Source organism: Podarcis filfolensis (genome assembly GCF_964270895.1).
Source record: "Podarcis filfolensis genome assembly, chromosome: 11".
Taxonomy (NCBI): Eukaryota; Metazoa; Chordata; class Lepidosauria; order Squamata; family Lacertidae; genus Podarcis; species Podarcis filfolensis.
The window spans coordinates 164107-191436 of record NC_139613.1 but is presented as its reverse complement, the minus strand read 5'-3'; the positions used below and the strand labels follow the sequence as shown (position 1 = coordinate 191436).

Sequence of the window (27330 nt, the reverse complement as noted above, 5' to 3'; positions counted from 1 at the left end):
TATTAGTAGTTTGCATCGTATACAGTATTTACACCTATTATTTTTTCATATTATAGCAAGTTCCTAGAGACTAGATTTTGAGTCTTTGTAAATTGTGTTTCAAAAGGAACTTTTGTTGTTGCCAAATGCCAATGTGTTTGCATTGTTAAGTTTGTTATGAATAAAAAGTCATTTTTAGTTAGAGCTTAATAATTATTTCACTATTAATATACTTCTTTTTAATTCTATTTCACTATTAATATACACCTTTTAATTATATTTCAATTCAACAATTACTTGGATAAAACACATATTTTGTTATGTGCAAATGGCTTGAGATACCTATTGGGTCCATAAATGACAGCGACAATTTGTTGTTGACAAAGGACAGCTGGACATAGAAAGGGGCCTCTTACCTTCAGGAGCTGAGGGCCCTGGGAGTGCTGCTTATGTAGCCCCACCCACCTCACAGCCCACGGGTGCCCCTCCCCACCCAGGGCTCTCTGCTTGCCCCCCTCCTTTCAGGGCCCTTGGGCTCCAGGAGAGGGCCAGGCTGTGCCCCCTTCTTCCTCTTCTCCTTCTTCTCCTTGCAGACCTCTGCCCAGCAGGCCTTGACGGGCACCATCCTCTCCAGCATGCAGGCGGTCCATGCTGCCCAGTCCAACCTGGAGGACTTTGACACGCTGCCCCCCATGGGGCAGGACGCGGTGAGTGGGGCTGGCCAAGGGAAGGGGCCCTTGGGGGCGACTGCGTACCCTCCGGGGGGGAGCCTCCCATGTGGAGTCCTGGAATAACGGCCCCCTTTCCTCCTCCCCCAGGCCTCCAAAGCCTGGCGCAAGAACAAGATGGACGAGTCGAAGCACGAGATCCACTCCCAGGTGGACGCCATCACGGCCGGCACGGCTTCCGTGGTCAACCTGACGGCGGGCGACCCGGCCGAGACGGACTACACGGCCGTGGGCTGCGCTGTCACCACCATCTCCTCCAACCTGACGGAGATGTCCAAGGGGGTCAAGCTGCTGGCCGCCCTCATGGAGGACGAGGGGGGCAACGGCAGGCAGCTCCTGCAAGCGGCCAAGAACCTGGCGGGGGCCGTCTCTGAGCTGCTGAAGACTGCGCAGCCCTCCAGCGCAGAGGTGAGCCTGGCCGCTTGGGTCCAGGGAAAAGCTCCTCTTCAGTGCAATTCCTGCCTTGCAGGGGCTGGATTAGGCAACCCTTGGGGTCCCCTCCCACTCCGCAGGCCTGTGATTTATGACTTGTATTACGCAATCTCATTTTTTTTAAAAAAAGATCGAAGTGGTTTCAAAACATACCGTATTTTTCCGTGTATAAGATGAGGTTATTTTATTTGAAAATTATGCTTAAAATCTGGGGTCGGCTTATACACAGAGAGTGGAGAGGTGGGACGGGCGATTGGTGGCTGCCGCGAGCAGTAGATTGTCAGTGGCGTTTTTGCGGAGGGTTGGTGGTTGCGGCAAGGTCCGCTGGCTATTGGCTGCTGGGGCAATTGTGTGGGCGATTGGCACTTGCTTTCGGTGAGCGTGCATATGATTGATGGCTTCATCGATGTGTGTGCGATTGGCTGTGGCAGTCCTGCAGGTGAGCAATTTTTGGCAACCCCCCCCCAAAAAAAAAGTTCATCAAGTCTGGGCAATCTCCCCTCATTTTCTAAATTTGGAGTCCCAAAAAAGGGGGGGCATCTTATACACAGGGGCGTCGTATACACGAAAAAATACGGTTTGTTGTCATTTAGTCATGTCCGACTCTTTGTGACCCATATATGCACATTAAAATCACAGCAACATTTAAAACCGCAGCTCAGTTAACTTCTACAGAAAACATTTTTTGCAAATGTCTTCAGAAGCCTGGTGGCGCCGAAAGGTTCTCATGACATTAACCATGTCATGGTTAATGTGCTGGAGACCCCCTTGAGAGGCCGCCTTGACCCTCCTACACCCAGGAGAGCCCTGCGCTCTGCAGGGGGTTGGACTAGATGACCCTGAGGTCCCTTCCAACTTATGATGCTGTGATTTTCCATTGAGCCTCCATGGACCCCAGAAACCTCCACATTAACTCTGAGCGGAGCCTTCCGTGTGGCTGCCCCTATTCTGAGGGACAGCGTTCCTCTAGAGATGCGACAGGCACCCAACTCTGCCCACTTTCTGTGACAGCCATTCCCAGCTGGACAAATCAGACTTTACCACGAGGGGCTGCCTGTTTGGGTTTAGGTCTTGTGGGTTGCCTTCAGGGGCCGCCCCTAACCTCCAGCCCTTTCCTCCTCCAGCCACGGCAGAACCTTTTGCAAGCTGCAGGCGCCGTGGGGCAGACGAGTGGGGAGCTGCTGCAGCAGATCGGGGAGAGCGATGCCGACCCCCATTTCCAGGTGAGTGGCAAGCGGGAGTCCTCTGGGGCACACCTGGCGGGGGACAGCCTGGCGCAGGCCGCCTGCCCTCTGGCACAGGAAGGGCAGTGGGGGTGGCGCTTGGGCCCAGTAACCTCTCTTGTCTTGTGGATTCGTGTGCAGATGGTGGAGAGCCGGCGCCCTCGGACCCTGTCCGCCCCTGACCCCAAGACGGTAAAGGGCCTGAGCCCAGCAGGGGCTGTGCTCTCTGGGGCAGAGCCCTCCTCTGCGCTGCTGCCAATCAGTGGGGCTCGCTGGCCAAGGGGCTTGGGGCACTGGCTCATGCTCGGCTCCCCCTGTTGCAGGAGCCTTGGCCCCTCCAGTTGGTGGGATGGCTCTGATCCACAAGCCAGGAAGCCCCCAAGATCACCGGCCAGAGGGTCCGCGTAGGCCAAGATCTGGCAGGACCTCCAGGAGGCTGCCTGTGGGACTCTCCGCCACATGGCATGGTAGCAAAGTCAGCAGGGGCCTCTGTTGGGAGAGCAGCTGGCGCTGACAGATCTTCCCACAGATGCCAGGGAACCCTGCCAGCCTCCCGGCACTGGGTCTGCATCAGGGCAGGGGGCCTTGAGGCTCCTTCTGCCCCCAGCGCCCCATGTGGGGTCTTGGCAGCTTCGACAACAGGGGAATCCGAGCATCTTCTCTCCCCCCTCCCGGTCCTTGCGGTGGGGGGCTGTGGGCGCTTCCTCTTGGTGATGGGTTTGGTGCGCGGTGCTCTCTGCGCCTGTGATTGAGGCCAGAGAGGGTGGTGGTTGGCGGGGGTGTCTTGGGGGGGCTGAGTGCCGCAGGAGCACGGAGGGGTGAGGTTTGTGCTTGCAGAGGCGGAAGAAGGATGATGTCACCTGCGCCAGGAGAGCCTGGAAGGGCCCTTCTTGCCCGGCTCGGGTTTCCCTGCTGAATGTTTCATGAGCGCAACCAGCCAATGCCGCCTCTTCCTCCCCCACCCCCCGACAGGACATGCTGATGCAGCTGGCGAAGGCCGTGGCCAGTGCCGCTGCCGCCTTGGTCCTGAAGGCCAGGAACGTGGCCCAGAAGACGGAGGACTCGGTGCTGCAGACGCAGGTCATTGCTGCCGCCACGCAGTGCGCCCTCTCCACCTCCCAGCTGGTGGCTTGCACCAAGGTGAGCGGCAGGCCCTGAGCACCCACCCCTGGCACCCTGGCCCTGCTCAGGGTCTGGGGCAGCAGCTGCCCTTGGTTGTTCCTCTTCCAGGAAGCACCCGCCTTGGCGTTGGGCACTGTTTGGGCTTCCGCTTGGAGACGGCCCTCCTTGGAGGAGCATAAGCCGGCCCCTGCCATCTCCCCAAAGAATGACTTCTTAGTCTTGTGGGAAGTGGGGCCACTGCTCTGACCGCCCTGTGCCTTGCCCATTCCTCCTCCTCCTTGGCAGGTGGTGGCGCCCACCATCAGCTCGCCCGTCTGCCAGGAGCAGCTGGTGGAAGCTGGCAAGCTGGTGGCCAAGTCGGTGGAGAGCTGTGTGGACGCGTCTCAGGCGGCCACAGGCGACGAGCAGCTGCTGAAGCAGGTGGGGGTGGCGGCCACAGCCGTAACGCAGGCCCTCAACGACCTGCTGGAGCACATCAAGCAGCATGCCACGGGCGGGCAGCCCATCGGCCGCTACGACCAGGCCACCGACACCATCCTCAACGTCACGGAGAACATCTTCAGCTCCATGGGGGATGCGGGTGAGTGGGCCTTGGGGGGAGGGACCCCTTGGGCCCCATCCACGGAGGCTGGGGGGGCTGGCCACGTGGGCGGGAGGGATGGCTGAGGGCCTCTCAGGGTCCGTCTGTGGGGCTGGCCCTCACCTCTCCCCTCCTCCTCCCCAGGGGAAATGGTGCGTCAGGCCCGCATCCTGGCTCAAGCCACCTCCGACCTGGTGAACGCCATCAAGGCCGATGCCGAAGGGGAGACAGACCTGGAGAACTCGCGCAAACTGCTGAGTGCGGCCAAGATCCTGGCCGACGCCACGGCCAAGATGGTGGAGGCAGCCAAGGTTTGTCGTCGGTGGAGGGGCTGGGCAGATGCCTGGCAGGGGAGCGAGGTGGGGGGGGCCGGGCGCAGGCCTACCTGTCGGACCTCTGCCCATGCGCCTTGGCAGCCGGATGAGGCCCCTCCAGCCCTGCCTCCTCTTCCCAGGGGGCTAGCCAGCGGCAGGGCCTGAGGGTGGCAGCAGTGACGCTCCCCGTTTGGAGTTCCCAGCAACAGGGTTAAAGAATTGTAGAGGAGGGAGGGGCCCCAAGCATCATCTAGACCACCCTCTGGCAACTCAGGAACCAGGACTTCATGTCCTGCTTCTGGCAGTGGCGCTGTGGCCAGGGAGAGCCTCCCCAACTCCGGATTGGTCCCCCTTCCTTTGGAAGCAACAACTGAGTGCCACGTCTGTGCCCACAATGATGCCCTCCTTGCTGCATCCCATTTCAGGGAGGGGGTTGTCCACTTCCCCCGGGTGATGCCCTCTCCTCCTGTCCTCATGCCCTCTGGTGCCAGCCACATACATTTCCTGGGAGCCGCACCAGGCTAGAGCCGGCCGGTGCCCCTTGCCAGTGCCCCCCGGGCGCCTGGGGGGAGCCTCCCTGGTGCCTCTTCACCCGCTCAGACTCCCTGCTCCTGGTCCCCGTGAGGTGGTGGTGGGTGGCCTGGCGGGAGCCATTCTGACCAGCCTCCCCTCCTGCTCCCTGCCCACCAGGGGGCTGCAGCCCACCCAGACAGCGAGGAGCAGCAGCAGCGCCTGCGGGAGGCGGCCGAGGGGCTGCGCATGGCCACCAACGCAGCCGCCCAGAACGCCATCAAGAAGAAGCTGGTGCACCGGCTGGAGGTTAGTGCTGCAAGTGGCGTGTGTGTGTGTGTGTGTGCCCATGCCCGTTGCTTGCCATGGCCTGGCTGGCTGGGCAGAGCGAGGGGCCTTCCTGGCCTCACCCCATCCCCCACTTTCTCTCTCCCCAGCATGCAGCCAAGCAAGCAGCGGCCGCCGCCACCCAAACCATCGCAGCCGCCCAGCATGCAGCCACCACCAACAAGAACCCGGCTGCCCACCAGCAGCTGGTGCAGAGCTGCAAGGTGAGAGGGAGGGAGGAAGGGGAGTGCTGAGCTTGTCCCCCCCCCCCCCCGGCTTCAGTGTGGGTGTCTGGCTGGGCGGGGGGGGGGGGTGAGAGGCCATCCCAACCTCTCATTGTTGCTGTTGGGACCATTGCTATTATTTAAATTTATGTACCACTCTTCATCCAAAGATCACAGGTCAGGTTGCAGCACAAAAGCACACAGTGCGTAACACAATTATTTTAATAAAAATACTGATAGCGATATTAATAACCATAACATGACGTTATGTTAGCCATCATACATTCATTTGACAGAGGAGGCTGCTGGCAAGTAAATAAATAAAGGCAGCCACATTTAAGGAAGTTTTTAGCATTTGATGTTTTATTGCTTTTTTATTGTTGTTGTTGTGGTTAATATTCTGTTGGGAGCCGCCCAGAGTGAGTGGGGTATAAATAATATATTATTATTATTATTATTATTATTATTATTATTATTATTATTATTGAATGGCTGCTGTCCCATTGATCAGAAACACAAGTGGTTCCTACCATGGGCGCCTCTTGCTCCCTTTGGGTGTTGGTGGGCTCACCCCCTGAGCCCCAGACGCTCTCCTGGCACCTCTGGGGCAAGAAGGACCAGGACTCGGTTCAGATGGAGGCCCCCCAACAGTCTCTTTCTCCCGCCCCCCTCCAGGTGGTGGCGGACCAGATCCCCATGCTGGTCCAGGGCGTCCGGGGGAGCCAGTCACAGCCTGACAGCCCCAGCGCCCAGCTGGCTCTCATTGCTGCCAGCCAGAACTTCCTGCAGGTGAGGGGATGGGCAGCGGAGGGCGCCCACGGGGTGAGGGGGCGGTTGTGTGGGCAACCCAGGGTGGGGGGCTGCTCAGGATTGGGGGCTCCTCGTGGTCACCACTCTCCTTTCCCTCCCCCCGCTGCAGCCCGGCGGGAAGATGGTGGCTGCAGCCAAGGCCACGGTGCCCACCATCTCAGACCAGGCCTCCGCCATGCAGCTCAGCCAGTGCGCCAAGAACCTGGCAGCCGCCTTGGCCGAACTTCGCACAGCAGCACAGAAGGTAAGGAGGAGCAGCCGTCAAGCCGCCTGCCCTCTTCACAGCCGTGGCCCCTTCTTCTTCTTCTCCTCCTCCTCTCGCGTCTTGTGGCCATTCGTTCTCTGTGGGGTGAAGGGGACCTCCCTCCCCACAGATCTTCTGCCAGTCTTCTATGCTAAAGCCCACAGTGTGGGATGGTGGCAGGGACTGGGGGCTGGGGATGATGTGTGGCGCCCCCTGGGGGTGACACCCTCCTGTTCCACGGCAGGCACAAGAGGCCTGCGGCCCCCTGGAGATTGACTCGGCCCTCAGCTTGGTGCAGAGCCTGGAGAGGGACTTGCAGGAAGCCAAGGCGGCAGCCAGAGAGGGCAAGCTGAAGCCTCTTCCGGGAGAGACGGTGAGCAGAGGGGGGCATGGGGGGCCAGAAGGCATGGGGTGAGCACGGCGGGCACAGGGGGGAGGTGGGGGCACAGGGGCCTGTTGACTCTGTGTGTCCTGCAGATGGAGAAGAGCGCCCAGGACCTGGGGAACAGCACCAAGGCCGTCAGCTCCGCCATCGCCCAGCTGCTGGGAGAGGTTGCCCAGGGCAACGAAAACTACACAGGTACTCTTCTGTGCCCCCCAAACCCCCTCCCCACCAGCAGCCTCCATTGCTCCTCCCCCTGGCTGTTGCTATGCATAGTTCAGGATACGTCCCTCTCTTCCTCCTGGGTCTGGATTGGCCCCATCCTCCTCCTCTTCCTCCTCACCCCCTCTTGGGGAGGGAGGGTCCTTGCCTGGGGGGCTGTCCCAGCCAGGGTTGGGCTGGTGCTGCCCTCTCCCCCTGCCTCCTCCCCCTTCCTCCCCCAGGGATTGCTGCCCGCGATGTGGCCCATGCGCTGCGCTCCCTGAGCCAAGCTGCCCGCGGAGTGGCCGCCAACTCAGAGGAGCCGCAGGTCCAGGCCGCCATGCTGGAGTGCGCAGGCGACGTCATGGACAAGGCAGGCAACCTGATAGAGGAGGCCCGCAAGGCCGTGGCCAAGCCGGGAGACCCCGAGAGCCAGCAGCGCTTGGCGCAGGTGAGCCCTCGGCCTGGCGTGGGGGCTGTGGGTGGGGTGGGGGTAGTGGCCCTCCCCACTGAGCCGCTCTGCCCTCTCCCGGCAGGTGGCCAAGGCCGTCTCTCAGGCTCTCAACCGCTGCGTCAACTGCCTTCCTGGACAACGGGATGTGGACGCCGCCATTCGCACGGTGGGCGAGGCCAGCAAGAGGCTCCTGGCTGACTCGGTGAGCCCCTTCCCTTCTCTCTCTGGCTTGGCGGGCGGGCAGAGGGCATCGCCTCTGGGGGGTCTGGGCCCTTGAGGAGGCCTGTCTCCTGGCCCCTCAGCTCTGGGACCAGTTTAGCAAACCCAGGGCAGCGTGTCTGCCCACCCTCCTCTGGGCTGCAGTTATCCCTCCCCTTTTAAAATGGCCCAGGCACAACACACCCCGGCAGTCGCACAACGTCTCGCTCGTGGCTGGAGTCCAGCGGGGGCTCTAGGGCTGCCCCATCGACTGCCTCTGCATTATAATAATAATAATTTATTATTTATACCCCGCCCATCTGGCTGGGTTTCCCCAGCATTAGTGATCCTGCAGAGCAAAACCCCATCAGATCCAGTCCCACCCCCCAAAAAACCACAGGGGCGCCAGTGCCGGGAGGTCAGCTCCCCTTCTGCATGGCCACTTTGCCCCACAGGATCCAGCCGAGAGTTTCCTGCTCCTGTTTTTTTGAGGGGGGAATCAAGTGACTTTGTGGGGCTTTGGCCCCCATTGATGGACAGGCCCTTCCTCTGGGGGCCTCAGGAGGTGGGCCGGTCTAGGCCACAGAGGGGCTACAGGGGAAATATGCCCTGGGCCCTCAGTTACATAAAGCATTTCTGTCCTGCTCCTTGTTATAAAAGCCATTCTGGGGCAGGATACAAATTGTAGAGTCGGAAGGGTCACCTAGGGCTCATCTAGTCCAACCCCCTGCAGTGCAGGAATCACAGCTAGAGAATCCCTGACAGGCAACCATTTGATTTCTGCTGTAAAACCTCCAACGAAGGAGAATCTGGCCCCTTCTTCCCAGGTCGTCCTGCTGTCCCATGGATACAAGAAAAAATTAATTCACGTCCATGAAAGGAGCGGTACAAATATCAGCACAGAGGGCAGCAGATCCATCCCAGCCAAGTAATACCTGGGCAGGTGGACCTGACTCTTGCTTTTATCCCTGGTCCAAGTGAAGCCCTTTGGGTCTTGTATCTGAAGAGGGAAGAGGTGCTGCTGTAATTTATTCTGGCCAATAGGCAGTGTCTCTTTGCATGTCAAGGGAGAGGGGGCATAGCCCTATTGTGAGTCCCATGCCTGAAGCTGACTCTCGTTCCCTCCCGTCCTCCAGTTCCCCCCCAGTGGCAAAAACTTCCAGGAGGCCCAGAGTCACCTGAACCAGGCAGCTGCTGGCCTCAACCAGTCGGCCACGGAGCTGGTGCAGGCGTCTCGCGGGACCCCCCAGGACCTGGCCAAGGCCTCCGGCAAGTTCGGCCAAGACTTCAACGAGTTCCTGCAGGCCGGCGTGGAGATGGCCGGCCAGTCGCCGGTAAGAGACCCCCTTGGGGAGGGAGGGCTGTACACAGGGGGGCAAATTGCACGTGTGTGTCTGTGTGTGCACGCAGTGGGGTTAGAGAGGGACTCGGGTGGGCAATGCCAGGGGGCCATCTTCCCTGGAGGGATGGGCTCTGGAAGAAGGGCAGGCTGCTCAGTCGGAGTTCTGCCAAAATGGCCATTTCACTGACCCAGGCAAAGCCCGGAGGGCAAGGCGGGGAGTCCCACTCTGCTCCTGCATTCAGGCTCAGCACCTGGCTGGATTGGGCCTGGGAGCCCTGACAGCTCCCTAGCAAAACAGCAGATTGGCTTTATGTGGCTTTTCAACCGTAGTAAAGAAAGCAGGTGCAGGTGCTGAGTGGAGTGTCCCCTCGTCCCAAGGAACGAGCCAATGCCAAGCTGGTTGGCTGGCCGTGGGGCTGTTGGATGAATGCGAGGCCCCCTGGCCCTGGCCTGGGGCGGATGGCCGAGTGACCCCTTCTTCTGCCTTCCTCCCTTTCTCCCCACAGTCCAGGGAAGCCCAGGCCCAGGTGGTCTCCAACCTGAAGAGCATCTCCATGTCGTCCAGCAAGCTCCTCCTGGCTGCCAAGGCCCTCTCTGCCGACCCTGCGGCCCCCAACCTCAAGAACCAGCTGGCAGCCGCTGCCCGGTAGGGGCTCCCTCCTGAAGGGGGCAAGGGTGGGAGTTGAGAGTGGGGATGCTCTGTGTTGTCTGTGGGGCTGGCCTTCGTCCAAGCAGCTGTGGATGCTCCTTCCCGGAGTGGCTGGCTGGCCATGGCTGGGGGGGGGGACGGGAGGGGCTCATGGGCTGCCTCTGTCTTTGCAGGGCCGTGACAGACAGCATCAACCAGCTGATCACCATGTGCACCCAGCAAGCGCCCGGCCAGAAGGAGTGCGACAACGCCCTGCGGGAGCTGGAGGTAGCCTTCTGCACAGCAGAGGGGGTTGGGGGCTGCTGTGGGGGGGCACAGCCTGCCAGGAGGGAGGGCAGTCTCTAGGAGGGGCCTGCAGTGGTGGTGGGGGAGCCCTGAGCTGCCTTTCCCCCTCCCCAGACGGTGCGAGAGCTGCTGGAGAATCCCACGCAGGCTGTCAACGACATGTCGTACTTCAACTGCCTCGACAGTGTCATGGAGAACTCCAAGGTGAGCAGCCAGGGGGCGACTCTCTCTTTGGGGGGGCGGGCAGTGGCTGCTTTCTGTGACCCCAGCCTCCCCTCCCAGGCCTGGCACCCACCCTTTCCCCTCCTTCTTTCTGCAGGTCCTGGGGGAAGCCATGGCCGGCATCTCCCAGAATGCCAAGAACAGCAAGCTACCCGAGTTTGGCGACTCCATCAGCACCGCCTCCAAGGCCCTCTGCGGCTTCACGGAAGCAGCTGCCCAGGTAGGGAGGCCACGGGAAATGAGGGAATGGGGGGCCTCTCCTTTTGGGGTGCAGGGAGAGCGTGTTGCTTCTCCATTGCTCACCCACCCCACACCTCTCGCTTCTCTTCCTTCTGCTCCCAGGCTGCCTACCTGGTTGGCGTTTCGGACCCCAACAGCCAGGCGGGACAGCAAGGCCTGGTGGACCCCACCCAGTTTGCAAGAGCCAACCAAGCCATCCAGATGGCCTGCCAGAACCTGATTGACCCGGCCTGCACCCAGTCCCAGGTGAGCCCTCGGGTGGCGCAGCACCCAGGCTGTGCAAGAGAGCCATGGGGTGTGGGGGGGGTGGAGCACAGCCAGAGCCCCTCGTGAGGCGTATGTGTGTCTGTCTGTGCTTGTTGCTGGCTTAGTCCTTCGTCAGGGAGAAAGTCCCGCAAGGGGCCAGCAACACGCCCAAGTCCAGCTGCTTACGTTGACAGTGCCGTGAGCAAGGAGGCACCTCGGACTGGGAGATTGGAGACCTGCCGTGGTGGCGAGGCTTCAGCCGGGGTCCCAAAGCGGGGAAGGAAGAAAGGATTTTCCTGTGCCCTGGGCCACAAGTCTCCACATGCCCGTCTCCAGGGGCCAGGCAGGAGGACTTGAAAGCCCCCCACCTCCCTGGCTACCGTCCACCTGCCATGGCCTAACGTGGAGGACCCTCCCCTGCCTCCCACAGGTCCTCTCAGCCGCCACCATTGTGGCCAAGCACACCTCTGCCCTCTGCAACACCTGCCGACTGGCCTCATCTCGCACCGCCAACCCAGTGGCCAAGCGCCAGTTTGTCCAGTCTGCCAAGGAGGTGGCCAACAGCACCGCCAACCTGGTCAAGACCATCAAGGTACTGATTGACAGGTGTCAGGGTGTGTGGGTGGGATGACACTGTGATGAGCCTGGGAAGGGGGGAAGCCCTCTTTTCTCTCTCTCTTTCTCTATCCCCCTCTAAATCTTTTTCTCTTTTCTCCCTCTTTCTTTTGTGTTCTCTCTCCCCCACCCCATCTCTTTCTCTTTCTCAAGCTCTTTTTCTCCCCCCCCCCCACTTCTTTTTCTCTGGTCAAGGACAAGCATTGGTGAGGCAGCCCCTCCCTGGCCTTGCTCTGCCACCATCAGCTCCCAAGGGAAAGCTCCCCCCCCCCATTTCCCCGCGCAGAGCAAGGGCTCCCTGCTCCAGTCTCTGGGGTTCAGCCCGTGAAGCGGCGTGGGGAGCCAGTCTTGAGCCAGGGGCCGGAGCTCTGAAAGGGGGCTTTGGGGGTCTGTGATACATAGTGGAAAGTGGTCCTTCGTCCTTCGCATGAGGACTAGAGATTAGAGATTAGATCATTACCTTCATGAACACAACAATCAAAGAGAAAAGCCTCAGATCCAGGCTGGAGAATTTGCTGGTGCAGCTGCTGGACGTCAAAGGAGGCTCATTTCTGTTGCTGCGCCAGTAGATTCGCCTGCCAGGAACAGAGCTGCTGGCTGAGCAATCCCAGAAGTATTTGGCATCTGACAAAAGACAGATTCAGGGGAGAAGCGGCGCGGGCTGGAGCTGAAGGATTCGACCCAAAGGGCCTGCTTTCTACAAGGGAACTGGTCCCCCCCCCCCCGGCAGCCTAGACCAAACTGCCTGGCCTTGCTCATGGGGAGCTCAGGGGATCCTGTCCCTGGAGGAGCTGCTGGAGTGGGGAGTCCACCCTGGCAGCCCCACGTCCTCTTTGGCCGTGGGCTTAATCCGTGGGGAGGAGGCCCAAAGGCCAGTGCGGCCCATCCCTCTGTCCTTCCCTGCAGGCTCTGGATGGGGCTTTCACCCCAGAGAACCGGGAGCGATGCCGCGAGGCCACTTCCCCCCTCATTGAGGCCGTGGACAACCTGACCGCCTTTGCCTCCAACCCAGAGTTTGCCACCGTTCCTGCTCAGATCAGCCCAGAGGTAAGTCGGGGGGCAGGAGCCAGTCAGGGCCTGGTGGGGAGATATTTCCTTTTGGGGGAGCAGGGAGTTAGACTTGGTGGGGGGCTTCTCAGAGCCCCAGCCGTGCCCCCACTTGCTCACCAGCCTCCCCTTGACCACCTGGCGCTCCCCTCCCCCCGCAGGGGCGCAGAGCCATGGAGCCCATCATCTCCTCCGCCAAAACCATGCTGGAAAGTTCTGCCGGCCTCATCCAGACAGCTCGCTCTCTGGCCGTCAACCCAAAGGACCCGCCCAAGTGGTCAGTGCTGGCCGGACACTCGCGGACCGTCTCCGACTCCATCAAGAAGCTCATCACCAACATGAGGTGAGAACCACAGCTGCCGGGTGGGGGTGTGCTGGGTGCCTGCCATGCCTTCCAGGGCTGTGCCAGGGGGAGGGCGTTGGCCGCTCTGGGTGTTTGGTGGGTGCAGCCACGCTGATGGTCTCCCCTCCTCCCGGCAGAGACAAGGCTCCTGGCCAGCGGGAGTGCGACGAGGCCATTGAGCTGCTGACCAAGTGCATTCGGGACGTGGACCAGGCATCCCTGGCTGCCATCAGCCAGCAGTTGGCGCCTCGCGAGGGCATCTCTCAGGAGGTGAGTGAGCGAGCGAGTAATAAGAAGAATATTTATTTATTGATTGATTGATTGATTGATTGATTGTTTATACCCCGCCCATCTGGCTGGGTTTCCCCAGCCACTCTGGGCAGCTTCCAACAAAATACATTAAAACATCAGTCATTAAAAACTTTCCTAAACAGGGCTGCCTTCAGATGATGGGAGGGTGTTCCACAGGTCGGGCACCACTACCGAGAAGGCCCTCTGCCTGGTTCCCTGTAATCTTGCTTCTCGCAGGGAGGGAACCGCCAGAAGGCCCTCGGAGCTGGACTTCAGTGTCCAGGCCGAACGATGGGGGTGGAGATGTTCCTTCAGGTCTACTGGGCCTTTGAGGCCGTTTAGGGCTTTCAAGGTCAGCACCAACACTTTGAATTGTGCTTGGAAACGTACTGGGAGCCAATGTAGGTCTTTCAGGACCGGTGTTATGTGGTCTCGGTGGCAGCTCCCAGTCACCTGTCTAGCTGCCGTATTCTGGATTAGTTGTAGTTTCCAGGTCACCTTCAAAGGTAGCCCCACGTACAGCGCATTGCAGTAGTCCAAGTGGGAGATAACCAGAGCATGAACCACTCTGGAGAGACAGTTCGCGGGCAGGTAGGATCTCAGCCTGCGTACCAGATGGAGCTGGTAGATAGCTGCCCTGGACACAGAATTGACCTGTGCCTCCATGGACAGCTGTGAGTCCAGAATGACTCCCAGGCTGTGCACCTGGTCCTTCAGGGGCACAGTTAGCCCGTTCAGGACCAGGGAGTCCTCCACACCTGCCTGCCTCCTGTCACCCCAAAACAGTACTTCTGTCTGTTGGGATACTGCCGGGGAGACGGGGGCATCAGGCAGGCCCCCAGCCGGCTCTGGACGATCACCCGTCTCCCATGGAACAGCATCAGTCAGTCAGCGACACGAGCCTCAGATACGTTCAGAGACCTGTTCACACTCCTTCAGCAGAGTGTGTAAATCACCTCACAGTAGAAGAGGCGGACAGAGAGATGTGCAAGCAAAATGAACAGCATTTTATTCAGCATAGCTCAGGAACAAAAGAAAACATGTCTGATTGCTTTCGCGTCCAGCAAAACAGCAGTATAGCAAAAGCAACATACAGACTGTGCTGGAAGTAAACGGGCATGTGATACACAACAGTCATGCCTGACCCTTTTAAGGTGGAATGGAACTATATCCTAACACTGTCTTGTCAGGATTCAACCCCAATCCATTAGCCGCCATCCAGGATGCCAGTGGTGGGCAGGGGACCAGTCATTTTTACTGGTGAAAAACGGGCCCACAGCCCACATGGGACAAATCCTGCCCAGTCCCTTTGCCGTGCCTGCAACACTTTCCCAGTCAGGAGCAGCCGTCGTGTGCCGCAGGGCTTGCTGGGCTCTGGTGTTTGTGGGGAGGGGGGAACCTGTGGGGCTCTGACTCTGAGCAGCTGGGTCTTCCCCACTCACGGCAGCAGGTGGGGGGGCTTTGTGCCCTTTCCCCCAGATGGGCCTGCCAGGAACTCTCCCTCCCTCCCTTCTCCCTCGCAGGCCTTGCACAACCAGATGCTCACGGCCGTCCAGGAGATCAGCAACCTCATTGAGCCGGTGGCTGGGGCAGCGCGAGCCGAGGCCTCTCAGCTGGGGCACAAGGTAAGAGGATGGGGGGCTGGCGGTGGGGGCAGGGATGGGGGGTGCTGGAAGAAGGGCTGCCTAACAAGAGTTGCTGGTGAGGAAGGGCCAGAGCAACTGCTGGGCAGGCAGAAGGTTCCTGCTTCCGTCCCCACTGGCAGCCCACCTGCCTGAATCCCTGCAGAGCCACTGCTGCCAGCCTGTGCAGGAAGCCCTGCGCCAGAGGGGCCAGTGGCCTGGCTTGGGCTCTTCCTGCGAGGGATGATGGCATATCTGGAGTGGGGAAGAATACCAGCAAGCAGAGGGGAGGCTTTGGACCTCTGGTGCCAGAGAGGGAGCTTCTGTGGGCCTGGGATTCTGGAAGGAGCTGCAGGCGGGAGAGCGAAGGGCAGTCCAGCTGCCCTGGCATCGAGGGCGAGGCCTCAGGTGTGGCCAGAGAGCTCTTCTCCAGGGTCCCTGGTGTACCTGTGGCTTTGCATTCAATGCCGTGGCAACCAGGCTGATGAGCAAAGCAGCAAACTCAGTCCTTGGCCCCTGGTGCTCGCTGGGGAGATCTCCTGCCCTCCTGTGGCATAGAGTGGCATGTGAGGGGTTCTCCTGGCAGACTCTTCAGGCCGCTGAAGGGAAGTGCCAGAGCAGCCCCTTCGCCTCTCCTTCCTCCTCCTCTGCCTCCCTCCTTGCGGTTCTCCTCTTCTGCTGAGGTTATGCTCATTGTGACTGAATCACATGACAAAAAACGTTGGGGGGTGTCCTCTCTGGGACGTGGCCCTCTTCTGCACCCAGGGTGCCTAAGGCAGGAGCTGCAGGAGGGCTGGCCTCCCAGGCGCCGTGTGCCCCCTGCCAGGGAGACTGGGATTCTGCTTCTGCCCCCCCCCCGCCCCGTTCACCTGCCCCTTCTCTCCCTCCAGGTCTCTCAGCTGGCTCAGTACTTTCAGCCGCTGGTTCTGGCGGCCGTGGGGGCTGCCTCCAAGACCCTCAACAGCCAGCAGCAGATGAACCTCCTGGACCAGACCAAGACGCTGGCAGAGTCGGCCCTGCAGATGCTCTACACGGCCAAGGAGGCCGGAGGGAACCCCAAGGTGCCAGCTTGGTGGGGGCAGGGAGAGGGAGGCTGGCTCTGCCGTTCCCAGAGGGGCCTGCCGGGCAGGTGGGGAGCGCCACACCAGTGTCTGCTCAGGTGGGGAGCGGCAGAGAGCCTTTGCCTGTGGATGATGAGCATTGGGGCGCCTCTGGGAGAGCAGGTGATGCATCGCCTTCTCCCCCCACAGCAAGCAGCCCACACACAGGAAGCCCTCGAGGAGTCTGCGCAGATGATGAAGGAGGCCGTGGAGGACCTGACGGCCACCCTGAACGAGGCGGCCAGCGCAGCAGGTGTGGTTGGCGGCATGGTGGACTCCATCACTCAAGCCATCAACCAGGTGCGACTCCTTCCCCAAAGCGCAACTTTTTAACTCTTTAAGTTACAGATTATCTTGTCCCATAAATGCTTAAGAAAGAGAAGATGTAGATCTTATACCCATAAAGTATTATTACGTGGCATTTGAACATGATTTCAGTTCCTTGGCTCAAACAGCCTTGGTCAGAGCATTTGTGTGACTTTATCCCAGAGTGATTTGATCACCAGACCTTCTGTCTGATTGCTGTCAATCACCATGTAATGATCTGTCAGCAGAGAGCAATCAGAAAGACGGTCAATCTGGCCTTTCCTCTCGCCGGAAGTCGATTGTGTTTGCTGGATTGATTTCCATTCCACGTCTGCTCCCTTTTACGTTGGAATTCCCGGTGCCTTTGTTCCAACCCACCACCTTGGATTAAACGGCACTCCCTTCCAGGCTTCCCCAGGAAGTTCCCTCCCCCACAGGGCTGTCTCCAGAAAGGCCTTGGGAGCTTCTTGGGTGCCTCTTGGGTCCAGGGGTGGGCCTCCTGCAGCAGAGACCTCAGAGGCCAAGGTGCTTCCAGGGCCAGCAGTGGAGCTCGGCTGCTTGGGGGTCAGAGGCAGCCTTGGTGTCCTCTGAAAGTAGACGTTTCTCTTTCTTCCCACCCAGCTGGATGAGGGCCCCGTGGGAGAGCCAGAGGGGACCTTTGTGGACTACCAGACCACCATGGTGAAGACCGCCAAGGCCATAGCTGTGACCGTCCAGGAGATGGTGAGGCATTGGGGGTGTTGAGGGGAGGCCTCCGTGGGAGGTAATCTGGGGCAGGCCCCTTTGAGAACCCCCCTCTTCCTTCTGCCAGGATTTGGGGGTGCCCCTCTCTTCTTCCCCCTCCAACTGTCCCTACTCTCTTCCAGGTCACCAAATCCACCACCAACCCGGACGAACTGGGCACCTTGGCCAACCAGCTCACCAGCGACTACGGACAGCTGGCGCTCCAGGCTAAGCCGGCTGCCATCACGGCTGAGAACGATGAGGTGAGGAGGGGGGACGTCCCTGGTGGTTGGGCAGTGGGAGAGGGATGTGGCGGGGAGCTGGTTGATTTGCCCAGAGCTGTGAGCCTTGGCCTGGCAGGGCATCAAACGTTGGGTTCTTCTGCCTTCTCTTCCTGAACCCAGAAGCGCCTCCAAGTGGGTTGGCTGAGAAGGACCTTGTCACCTCTGGCGGCTGGAATGGGGGAAGGGGTGGCTGGAGGTCTTGTGGGGCTGGGGGAGAGAAGCAGCGGCCGCACACGGAGGTGTGGGCAGAAGATGAGGGCCACGCAGCCAGTCTCCCACAGCCTTCTTTCCCCTCCAGATTGGCTCCCACATAAAGAACCGGGTGCAGGAGTTGGGCCACGGCTGTGCGGCGCTGGTGACGAAGGCCGGAGCCCTCCAGTGCAGCCCCAGCGACACCTACACCAAGAAGGAGCTGATTGAGTGCGCCCGCAGGGTCTCCGAGAAGGTGCCTGTCTGCCTGGGCTTGGCGGGGGGAGGGAGGCCAGGGCCCAGGGGCACCAGCACCCGGTGGCCTCTGGGCAGAGGAGCTGGCTCTGCCGGCTGGGCTCTCCCCTCGGAGGCAGCCGTGCTTCCAAATGCCAGCGGCCAGAAACCGCAGGTGGGGAGAGCGGCTCTCATGCTCAGATCCTGCGTGCTGGTTTCCCTTTGGGCCATTTGGTCAGCCACTGTGGGAACAGATCCCCTCCTAACATTCTTCCACACCAACACACGCCTGCATCGTCTCCTCCCCCTGGGATCCTCTCCTGGGACGGTGTTGGGGGTTAGCCCAGTGCCGATGGGAGGCCAGCTGTCCTCTCTCCCTCCGCAGGTATCCCACGTCTTGGCCGCCCTCCAGGCAGGCAACCGGGGAACCCAGGCCTGCATCACAGCAGCCAGCGCTGTCTCTGGCATCATTGCGGATCTGGACACCACCATCATGTTTGCCACGGCCGGGACCCTCAACCGCGAAAATGCAGAGACCTTTGCCGACCACAGGTAGCGGCCCCCAGCGGTTCCTGTGCGGCCTCCAGCAGGCCTTCCAGAATTCCTGGCCACCTCTTAACCCCCCACCCCATTTCCTTGGCAGGGAGGGCATCCTGAAGACGGCCAAGGCACTGGTGGAGGACACCAAGGTGCTGGTGCAGAACGCCACGGCCAGCCAGGAGAAGCTGGCACAGGCTGCCCAGTCCTCTGTGGCCACCATCACACGCCTCTCAGAGGTGGTGAAGCTGGGGGCCGCCAGCCTGGGCTCCGAGGACCCCGAGACGCAGGTAAGGGCCACAGTGGCTGGGTCGCCCCTCTCCTTGGGTCTGTCCTTCCCTTGACCACCCAAGGGCTCTTGCACTCGAATCTTGCTTGCTGGCTTCCCGTGGGGGGACCCTCTTGGGCCTGATCCAGCTGCAGGCTCTGCTCATGTCCTCTTTCTCTCCTCTCTGCACTCAGGTGGTCTTGATCAATGCCGTGAAGGACGTGGCCAAGGCCCTCGGGGACCTGATCAGCGCCACCAAGGCTGCCGCGGGCAAGTCTGGCGATGACCCAGCCGTCTACCAGCTGAAGAACTCGGCCAAGGTAGGAGGCTCTGCAGCAGGCCATGGGCATGTGTGTGGGGCAGAGTGGGGTCTGTAGGGAAGGCAGGCTCCTCAGAAGGGGGTGGGCTCTCCTTCCTTGGGGGTTTTTAAGCAGAGCTTGGATGGCCACCGCTCAGGGATGATTTGGTTGTGACATGGCAGGGGTTGTACTGGATGACCCCCAGGGGTCCCTTCCCCCTCTGCAATGCTTAGATTCTGTGGTCACACAAGGGAGGAAGTTCCCCCAGGGCGGTAGGGAGCAGGGAGCCCTCTTCCTCCCCCCCCCAAAGGCCACCCTTTTTCTGCTTGGCAGGTGATGGTCACCAACGTCACGTCGCTGCTGAAGACGGTGAAGGCCGTGGAGGACGAAGCCACCAAGGGGACCCGAGCGCTGGAAGCCACAATTGAGCACATCCGCCAGGAGCTTGCGGTGAGTGTGTTGGCGGGAGGGGGGCTGGGCCTGCTGCCCCCTTGCTCTGCCCCACCCTCTACCTCCTCTCCTGGCCAGGCTGACCACCTCCCGTCCCCCGCAGGTCTTCTGCTCCCAGGTGCCGCCCGCCAAGACCTCAACGCCGGAGGACTTCATCCGCATGACCAAAGGCATCACCATGGCGACCGCCAAGGCTGTGGCAGCTGGCAACTCGTGCCGGCAGGAGGACGTGATCGCCACGGCCAACCTGAGCCGCCGCGCCATCGCCGACATGCTGCGCTCTTGCAAGGTGGGGAGCGGAGGGGCGTGCTCACGGTGGGGGGAGCTGAAGGGGGACATCCTTGGAAACAGGTGGGGCAAGCTCACAGGACCCCCTTGGACGGTCATCGGAGGATGGGGGGACAGTGCATTTACGAGGCTCCAGGTGCGGATCCTGAAATTCTGAGTGTTGGACTAGAATAGGGTTGCCTTATTTTGAAGAGCGAAAAAGAGGACATGGAGCCTCCTCACCTTCCATGGCACACACACACTGGGCACACTGTACCCTCAAACATGTTTCCAGTGAAAAGAGGGACATCCTATTCAATAATAATAATTTTATTATTTATACCTCGCCCACCCAACTGGGTTTCCCCAGCCACTCTGGGTGGCTTCCAACATATATAAAACATAATAAAACATGGAACATTTATAATCTGCACAGGGCTGCCTTCAAATGTCTTCTAAAGGTTGTATAGTTACTTATCTCCTTGGTTTGGAGGTCACATAAGAGCAAGAAGAAATACAATATGAAGATCCAAGCAGAACGGTGACCAAAGGAAAGGAGCAAAGCTTTTAGGGGGGAAATGGGGTGCCCAGTGCTTCCGCCATTTCCTCCGCTCTCCCCCCCCCCACAACCCCAGAACTTTCTTTTCTAGGTTCTTCAGTCTGCTAAGATTTCGAGATGTATAAAATAGGGCACACACACCCCCCCACAAAAATGGGGGGGGTTTCCCTGGCCTTCCATGAGAGCTGTGTATTTTAACTTACATTCAAGAATTGTGTTTAGAGGTAGCCGAGGTGAGTTGGTTCATCTCCAAATGCCCCCCAAAGCTTTTAATTAGGACAGAGAGAGCTGGGGGGGGGGAGTCCTCTTTACTAGCCAGCGCTCTCTTTCTTTTCTTAGATCTTTCTGATATTGCAAAATAGAGTCAGCTTAATTGCAATCAATGGACAAGGCACTGGGGTGGGGAAGGGGAGACAGAGCAAGAAGGTGCCAGCAGAGACCCCCTTCCAGGGAGTTTTTCCCATCTGCTCATGGGCACCTTACTGGCACCAGTATGGCCAACAGAGGTCAGGTCTAGGACCAGTAGCAGCCAATCTGCTGTTTGATGATGAGCCCAATCCCAAAATGCACCATGTGGGCGCACTGTAGAAATAGGAAAAGGTTAAGAGTGATCCTCGCATGCACACTTCCTGGCTTTTTTTGCAAGAACCCAGACATTTTGGCAAATTCAAAAAATCCGCTCAGACTGAGATGTTGCACCCCAAAAAGAGGACCTGTCTGGAGAAACCAGACATGTGTCAACCCTAGACTAGATGGCCTTTGGGGTCCCTGCCAGTTCCACAATTCAAAGGAGGCTCATCTTGGAAGAGCTTGTAGCCAGAGGGGCTCTCCGGATGCTTCTCTCCTGTGCCCAGCGAACCTGTGCCCAGTGCCCCAGCCCTGGCACCACCCTGACAGGCTCCTGCATTAGGCTGTTTCTCACCCGTGGGGCTTTTGCAGGAGGCTGCCTACCACCCAGAGGCCAACGCGGAGGTTCGGCAGCGGGCACTGCGCTTTGGCAAGGAGTGTGCCAACGGTTACCTGGAGTTGCTGGAGCACGTGCTGGTGGTGAGTGCGTGTGCCTCCCTCTGCCCTGTACCCTGCGTGGCAGAGGCTGGATCTCGGGGCGGGGGCCCTTTGCCCCCCCAGCAGCCTCCTCCTCCTCCCTGCTCACCCCCTTTCTCTCTCTCTCTCCTCTCTCTTTTTCTTCTGGGCAGCCTGTGAGTATGGAGTGCCCTGCATGGGAGTGTGTGGCACCTGGGGGGGTGTGCATGGGGGGAGAGTCTCCTGGCAGAAGGGAGGGGTGAGCCAGGCTCTCCTGCCCCCCTTAACTCTGGGCCCTTGCTGTGTGCCTGCCGTTCTGCTGTGCTGTGTTGGATTCTGGGATGCCGTGGCGAATAACCGCGGGGAGCCAGTCCTGGCTGCAGTGTGGCTAACATCTCACTTGGGTCAGGGGTGGGCAGTGGTGTTCTGGGTTCTAATCCCGGCTCGGCCATGACTAGCTTGAGCCGGCAGTTCTGCCTGCCTCTCTGTGTTGCGGGAGGGAGGGGCAATAGAAGGTCTTCCCATTCTCAGGGGTGCAGCCCAGAAGGTTTCTTGCTCCCCGGGGTCAGGGCAGCTGGGATTCCTGCACTGCAAAGGGTTGGACTAGATGAGCCCTTGGGGTCCCTTTAAATCTTGCGATTCTGAGATCTGAGGCCAAGCAGCCTCCCTTAGAGGTGTCCTTGAAATTCTACTCAATATTGATCCAGAGCAGAACTGTGATGTGTAGTTAGCAGAGCAACAAGCACGTTGTAGATTCCCAAAAAATAGACCGGAGGCAATTATATTTCATCCAGCAGAGCTTTATTGCTCCTGAAGGCAAATGAGGATAATGGTCACAAATCCAATACATTCAGGATTGGCCCTGTCCGTAAGAAATCAAGGTGCAGCAGACTTAACTTAAAATAGTTTATGATAAGTCTAAACCTTAACACTAAGCATAGTATGTACAGAACACCAGAAGGAAAAGAGATAGAAAGAGAAAAACAGGCTCCTTCTGGCCTCTTATTATAGTCAGCATGACCTTGACTGAAAGAGATAAGAGGACCAGTTTAAGCCAACTGTACTCAGCATCTCTGAAGGAAGAACCCAAACACCATGAACCTTCTGCCTGTTTCTTTCACACAGAGAAGCTTCCAGAACCTCTTGAATTCAGTAGAATAGGAAAGATCTTTCTGCACATCAGATCAATACTTTCTGCACTAAGCAATGCAAACGGACAAGAGGTGCCCAGCCTGCTCCAGGGGAGGCAGCTTCAGGGTCTCCCTGACCCTCTGCTCTGCTGCTGCTGGGCAGCTCATGGAGCCGGGAAGTCTGTGTGGCCTTGAACCTCCATTGCTCTTCTTTCCACCTTCTCCCCTCCCTGGAAAACTGCCCCCTCCCTCCTCCAGCCTCTTGCACCTTCCTTGCCCCTTTCCCCAGGCTTCCTTTGGACTTTCCTCTTCACCCCCTACACCCCCGGGGGGCCTCCCTTGTGGTTCTTCCCAGGGTGTCCACGTCTTCCACGACCCCCACCCCTGGGTGCCCTACTGCAGGCGAGCCCCTGCCGGGGGAACCCTCCCCTCCCCAAGACATGCGCCACCTTCCGCCCTGCCCCCTGTGGGTCTGGGCACGGCTCACCCCTTGTCGTCGTCCCCCCCCCCGCTCTTCCTCCAGATCCTCCAGAAACCAAGCCATGACCTGAAGCAGCAGCTGGCCACGTACTCCAAGCGAGTGGCCGGCTCAGTGACAGAGCTCATCCAGGCAGCGGAGGCCATGAAAGGTGAGTGGTTCCCCTCTCCGGAAAGGACCCCTCTGAAGCAGGAGAAAGCGAAGCCCGTAGGGGGCAGAAATGCCCGCCTGAACAAAATGGGTGGGGGTAAGGGAGGGGTCTTGCTGGGGCTCCCGAGGGAGGGAGGAATGGCTCTCTGTCCTCCTGACTCCTGCTTCCCTCTCCCACCAGGGACGGAATGGGTGGACCCCGAGGATCCCACTGTCATCGCAGAGAACGAGCTGCTGGGCGCCGCTGCCGCCATTGAGGCTGCTGCCAAGAAGCTGGAGCAGCTGAAGCCGCGGGCAAAGCCCAAGGTGGGTAGCTGGGCTGCCCCCAGGAGGGCCCCCAGATGCCACCCTCACCCCCTCACCCGTCTGCCCAGGGGCTGCTGCTGGAGGCCACCCTAGTCCCTCCCAGGGGTCTGTTGGCCTGGTCTCTGAATGTGGGGTTTGGGGGGGCTTCGAAATCCTGCAACAATGCCAGGTGATCCCCCCCTCTCTCCCCGCTGACTCTGCTCTCCCCCCAACAGCAGGCAGACGAGAGCCTGAACTTTGAGGAGCAGATTCTGGAGGCTGCCAAGTCCATTGCGGCCGCAACCAGCGCCTTGGTGAAGGCAGCCTCAGCCGCCCAGAGAGAGCTGGTGGCCCAAGGGAAGGTGAGTCCTGTGGACTGGGGGGGCGGACAGTGGCTCACGTTCTCCTGTCCTGTCCCCTTTATAAAGATCTGGGGAATGAGATCATCACCCCACTCTTACTTACCATCCCAGGCCGCCCATCTGAGGCCACATTGTTCTTTCTTTTATCGAGGGCGCAATGAGATTAAGAGCCACTATCTGAATGATAATCTTGGTCATTTGATTGCCCTTTTTACCCATTGCTGTCTTTTTTAATTTGTATATATTTTATTTGTATATGTTGCTTGTTTTATGTTGCTATGGCCGTTGGCTAATGCAAATAAAGTTTATCTATCTATCTATCTGGGGGGAGGCCTGGCCTCTTGCGGACCATCTGGGCTCACCCCCCTCCGCCTTCTCCGTTGCCAGGTGGGTGCCATCCCTGCCAACGCCCTGGACGACGGGCAGTGGTCCCAGGGCCTCATTTCAGCGGTGAGTACGAAGGGGACCCAAGGGGGGGGGGGGAAGGAGGCTCCTTTTCCCCTGTAGGGGCGCAGTTCCCACTTGCAGCCACTTTGCAGGGGAGCCTGGGTGAGCTGCCGGCCGGCTTCCCCCTCCGCTCACTCGCTTTCCTTCCTCCCCTGCCAAGGCGCGGATGGTGGCCGCTGCCACCAACAACCTGTGTGAGGCGGCCAATGCGGCTGTGCAGGGCCACGCCAGCGAGGAGAAGCTCATCTCCTCCGCCAAGCAGGTGGCCGCCTCCACCGCCCAGCTGCTGGTGGCTTGCAAGGTCAAGGCGGATCAGGACTCGGAGGCCATGAAGCGCCTGCAGGTGAGCAAGCGGGGAGGCCGGGGGGCTTGCGGCCTCGGGAACACCCAAGTCGGGCGCAGGGAGGGGGCCGCTCGGCTGATGCTGCCCACCTGCCTTGCGCCCTTGCAGCACAGTCCTGGCAGGTGGTACAGGACGGCCTTTGCTCTGAGTTTTCCCATGGGGGGCCCTCGTTTTGTGACTCGCATTGCAGGGGTTGGACTAGATGACCCTTGGATCCCTTCCAACTCTCCAAATCCTGGGAGCAGCAAGTCTTCAAGGGTGGGCAGGAAGGGCTTGTGGGGGGCATGTCTCCCCTAGCCCCCCACGCTGCCGACCCCTCCCTCACCCTGCACCCTGTGTCCAGGATAAGCCAAATGGGGGGGGCAGTTGGCTGTGGGCAGGGGGAATGGGTGAGGGGTGCTGCGAAAGGACAGCGCAGGGCAGCTCTGCTCTCCTGCAGTTCATGCCTCGCGATGTGGCTGTTAGAATATTTTGCCTTCTAGGAAGGTTTTATTTCCAGACTTAATCCCCCCCCCACACCAAAATAATAATCCCAAAAGTTTCCTGTGTCTGGTTTGGGGCAGGCAGCCAGGGCTGGTGAGCCTCCTCTGGCCGGCCCCTTCCCGCCCCCCATGCCTGTATCCTGGGGGAGAGTCCCAGCCCTCTTTCTCTCCCCCCCCCTTCCAGGCCGCTGGCAACGCCGTCAAGAGGGCATCCGACAACCTGGTGAAGGCAGCTCAGAAAGCAGCCGCCTTCCAGGACCAGGAGAACGAGACGGTGGTGGTGAAGGAGAAGATGGTGGGCGGGATTGCGCAGGTGAGTCCCCAGGGAGGGCTGGGGGGAGGACAGGGGGCCGAGGCTGCCTTTGCAGGCAGGTGGGACTCTGGCCCCCCCAGTGGTTGCAAGCGAGGAAGGGGGGAGTGCCAGGTGCCCCCCCCCAGTGCAGGCACTGCTGGCAAGCAATGGGGCAGCTGCTCCCACCTTCCACTGATGGTCTCCCCTGCTCCCCCCCCCCCAGATCATTGCTGCCCAGGAAGAGATGCTGCGCAAGGAGCGGGAGCTGGAGGAGGCACGCAAGAAGCTGGCCATGATCCGGCAGCAGCAGTACAAGTTCCTGCCCTCGGAGCTGCGGGACGAAGGGCCAAACTGAGCTCCACCATCGCCTCTGCTCCTGAGCACCGCCGCGGCCCCACCCTGCTCCCCTATTTAATGCCGACACCCCTGCCCCCAGCAAGGACCAGCCAGGCCTCCTCCCGAGCAGGGAGAGATGGAGGCCTGCCACTGCCCACCCTGCGCCTAGCCTGCCCCACGGCCCCCACCACGTGCCACGCTCTGGGCTGCCCTTCCAGGAAGAGCGTCGGGAGGGGGGCAGAGGCTCCCCAAGCCCCTCGCCTTTTCTTCCGGGAATCTTCCTTCCTTGTGCCTTGGCTACTCAGCCTGCCTCTCGCTCTGGAGGGTGGGGGTCGCTGCCTGTGGCCTGACTGTGCAATGTGGATTAGCCTCCACTCCAACCAAATATTGGGTGCCTTAAATGGGAGCCAGGGGGGCTTGGAGGCAGCAACCCCCCTCAGCCCCCTCTCTGCCTGCTGCCCCCCAGGCCTCTGCACCCCACTCCTCTCTTGTCATAGCTGCTCTTGTTCCCAAGTGCCTGCCTGTGTGGGCCCAGAACTCCCCCCCCCCCCGGTTCTGGCACCCACTTGCCTGCCCCCCTCCAGGTCCTGCCCTGACCCCCCCATTACAGCAGCAGCAGCAGCAGCAAATTCGCTTTGTGCTGCAAACCCCCAAACCACAAGGCTCGACACCCCCTTTTTTTGAAACCCTCCCCCCCACACTTGCTGAGGCTTCTCACCTTTTGTAATTTTGATACATCCATAAGCCGCCTGTGTCCTTTCTATGTCAGGGAATCCAAGGGAGGCGGGTGGAGGGACTCCTGTGTCCCGGGGGGTTGAGCTAGATGACCCTTAGGGTCCCTTCCAACTCTATACAGTTGCGTGAGTCTATGGATTGTGGGGTGTGTGTGATCAGCACACAAAGAACCAGACACGCCCCCACCCCACCCCCCAGGCCTGCAAAGGGCCTGCCTTGAATAAACTGGCTTCCCTGCAACTTCCGTCTCTCAGTGGTGTGGAACAGGTGCAACGCCCCCCCCAACCTTTGGGTCTCTCTTCCCCACTCGACCATCCTGAGGGTGATGCATGGGGCTCAGCTGTGGGGCAAGAAGAGCCTGAGGAAGATTGGAAAGAGTTTCAGAGCCAGTCTAGTGCCTGCCTTATTCTCTGCAGCCGTAAGCAGGGAACCCCACCCAGCCCCTCACACATCCCGCAGGCAGCCCCGTCCGTCCCGCCCCAGGAGGTGTCACTCCCATTTGTTCCTCTGAAAGGAAGAAAAGCCTCTGAGACACGGGGGGGGGGGGCTCTCTTTGCAGAACATGCAGAAATGCTGGGCACCCAGCCACCCTGGGCAATCTCAACTGGTCCTCCCTTGACCTTTGGCACATGTCCTTGAACCCCCAGTAAGGGTGTGTTTACTCCGTATTACAGATCTCCCTATCTCAGGGACTGTCCCCTCAATATGCACACTCATGTCCTCTGGGGGCAAAGTTGTCTGCTCACGCCAATCACAGGCAATATATACGGAATAAGGACATAAAAGAACAAGCCTTGCTGAAGCTTAGCCAGCATGGCTGCTGCAAGTCAAGTTCTGTCTCATGAACCTCTTGAGAGAGAACCTCTCTGTCTCATGAACCTCTTGAGAGACAGCCAGGCTTTGCACTTGGGCAGGAAGAACCAGTTGCACATAGATATGGGGGGGGCACCTGGCTTGACAGCAGTACATGAGGACTCGGGGGGGGGTCTTAGTAGGCCATAAGCTTGGCATGAAACAGTAGCAAGATGCAACAGCAAACAATGCTAATGCTCTTCTAGGCTGCACCAACATAAATCTCGTGTCCAGATGGAAGTCCTAGCACTGCCCTCTTTGGCCTTGGTCAGAGCACACTTGGGAGTCCTGGGTCCAGTTCTGGGCACCCCAGTTTAAGAAGGATATTGACAAGCCAAGCTGGAATGTGTAGAGAAGGCGACTGAGATGATCAAGGGTCTGGAGACCAAGCCTTGGGAGGAACGGTTGAGGGAGTTAGGAATGTTTAGTCTGGATAAGAGGAGAAACTGAAAGGAGATATGGTGCCCGCCTTCAGATATCTGTAAAAGGCTATCACAAGCTTGTTTTTTCCTGTTCTGGGGTGTAGGACCCAAACCAATGGATTCAAATGGGAATAAATGAGTTTCTGA

General features: G+C 59.5%; 1 protein-coding gene across 2 annotated transcripts in view; it reads left to right on the top strand.

Moving 5' to 3' along the window:
• TLN1 (talin 1) overlaps positions 1-26149 on the top strand; it is a 51543-nt gene extending 25394 nt beyond the window's left edge. Inside the window, exons 14-57 of one of the 2 annotated variants that reach the window (XR_014539523.1) lie at positions 573-686; positions 798-1115; positions 2264-2362; positions 3335-3502; positions 3770-4064; positions 4209-4375; positions 5069-5197; positions 5326-5439; positions 6115-6228; positions 6359-6493; positions 6738-6866; positions 6971-7073; positions 7319-7527; positions 7613-7732; positions 8865-9062; positions 9577-9716; positions 9893-9986; positions 10119-10208; positions 10324-10446; positions 10569-10712; positions 11143-11304; positions 12234-12374; positions 12536-12717; positions 12855-12987; positions 14532-14633; positions 15521-15691; positions 15881-16030; positions 16658-16759; positions 16903-17022; positions 17342-17488; positions 17852-18018; positions 18110-18293; positions 18466-18591; positions 18904-19020; positions 19124-19309; positions 20786-20893; positions 22523-22628; positions 22809-22933; positions 23149-23274; positions 23662-23724; positions 23882-24064; positions 24731-24859; positions 25062-25786; positions 25837-26149. Coding sequence is in view for 1 of the 2 variants with exons in the window: in XM_083575466.1 (XP_083431592.1) it covers positions 573-686; positions 798-1115; positions 2264-2362; positions 2504-2554; positions 3335-3502; positions 3770-4064; positions 4209-4375; positions 5069-5197; positions 5326-5439; positions 6115-6228; positions 6359-6493; positions 6738-6866; positions 6971-7073; positions 7319-7527; positions 7613-7732; positions 8865-9062; positions 9577-9716; positions 9893-9986; positions 10119-10208; positions 10324-10446; positions 10569-10712; positions 11143-11304; positions 12234-12374; positions 12536-12717; positions 12855-12987; positions 14532-14633; positions 15521-15691; positions 15881-16030; positions 16658-16759; positions 16903-17022; positions 17342-17488; positions 17852-18018; positions 18110-18293; positions 18466-18591; positions 18904-19020; positions 19124-19309; positions 20786-20893; positions 22523-22628; positions 22809-22933; positions 23149-23274; positions 23662-23724; positions 23882-24064; positions 24731-24859; positions 25062-25193 (6216 nt within the window). In the remaining variant the exon portion in view is untranslated. Of the gene's footprint in view, positions 1-572; positions 687-797; positions 1116-2263; positions 2363-2503; positions 2555-3334; positions 3503-3769; positions 4065-4208; positions 4376-5068; positions 5198-5325; positions 5440-6114; positions 6229-6358; positions 6494-6737; positions 6867-6970; positions 7074-7318; positions 7528-7612; positions 7733-8864; positions 9063-9576; positions 9717-9892; positions 9987-10118; positions 10209-10323; positions 10447-10568; positions 10713-11142; positions 11305-12233; positions 12375-12535; positions 12718-12854; positions 12988-14531; positions 14634-15520; positions 15692-15880; positions 16031-16657; positions 16760-16902; positions 17023-17341; positions 17489-17851; positions 18019-18109; positions 18294-18465; positions 18592-18903; positions 19021-19123; positions 19310-20785; positions 20894-22522; positions 22629-22808; positions 22934-23148; positions 23275-23661; positions 23725-23881; positions 24065-24730; positions 24860-25061 lie in introns of both variants that reach the window. The other variant, XM_083575466.1, reaches the window with a different exon arrangement.
• Positions 26150-27330: the final 1181 nt, after the last annotated feature.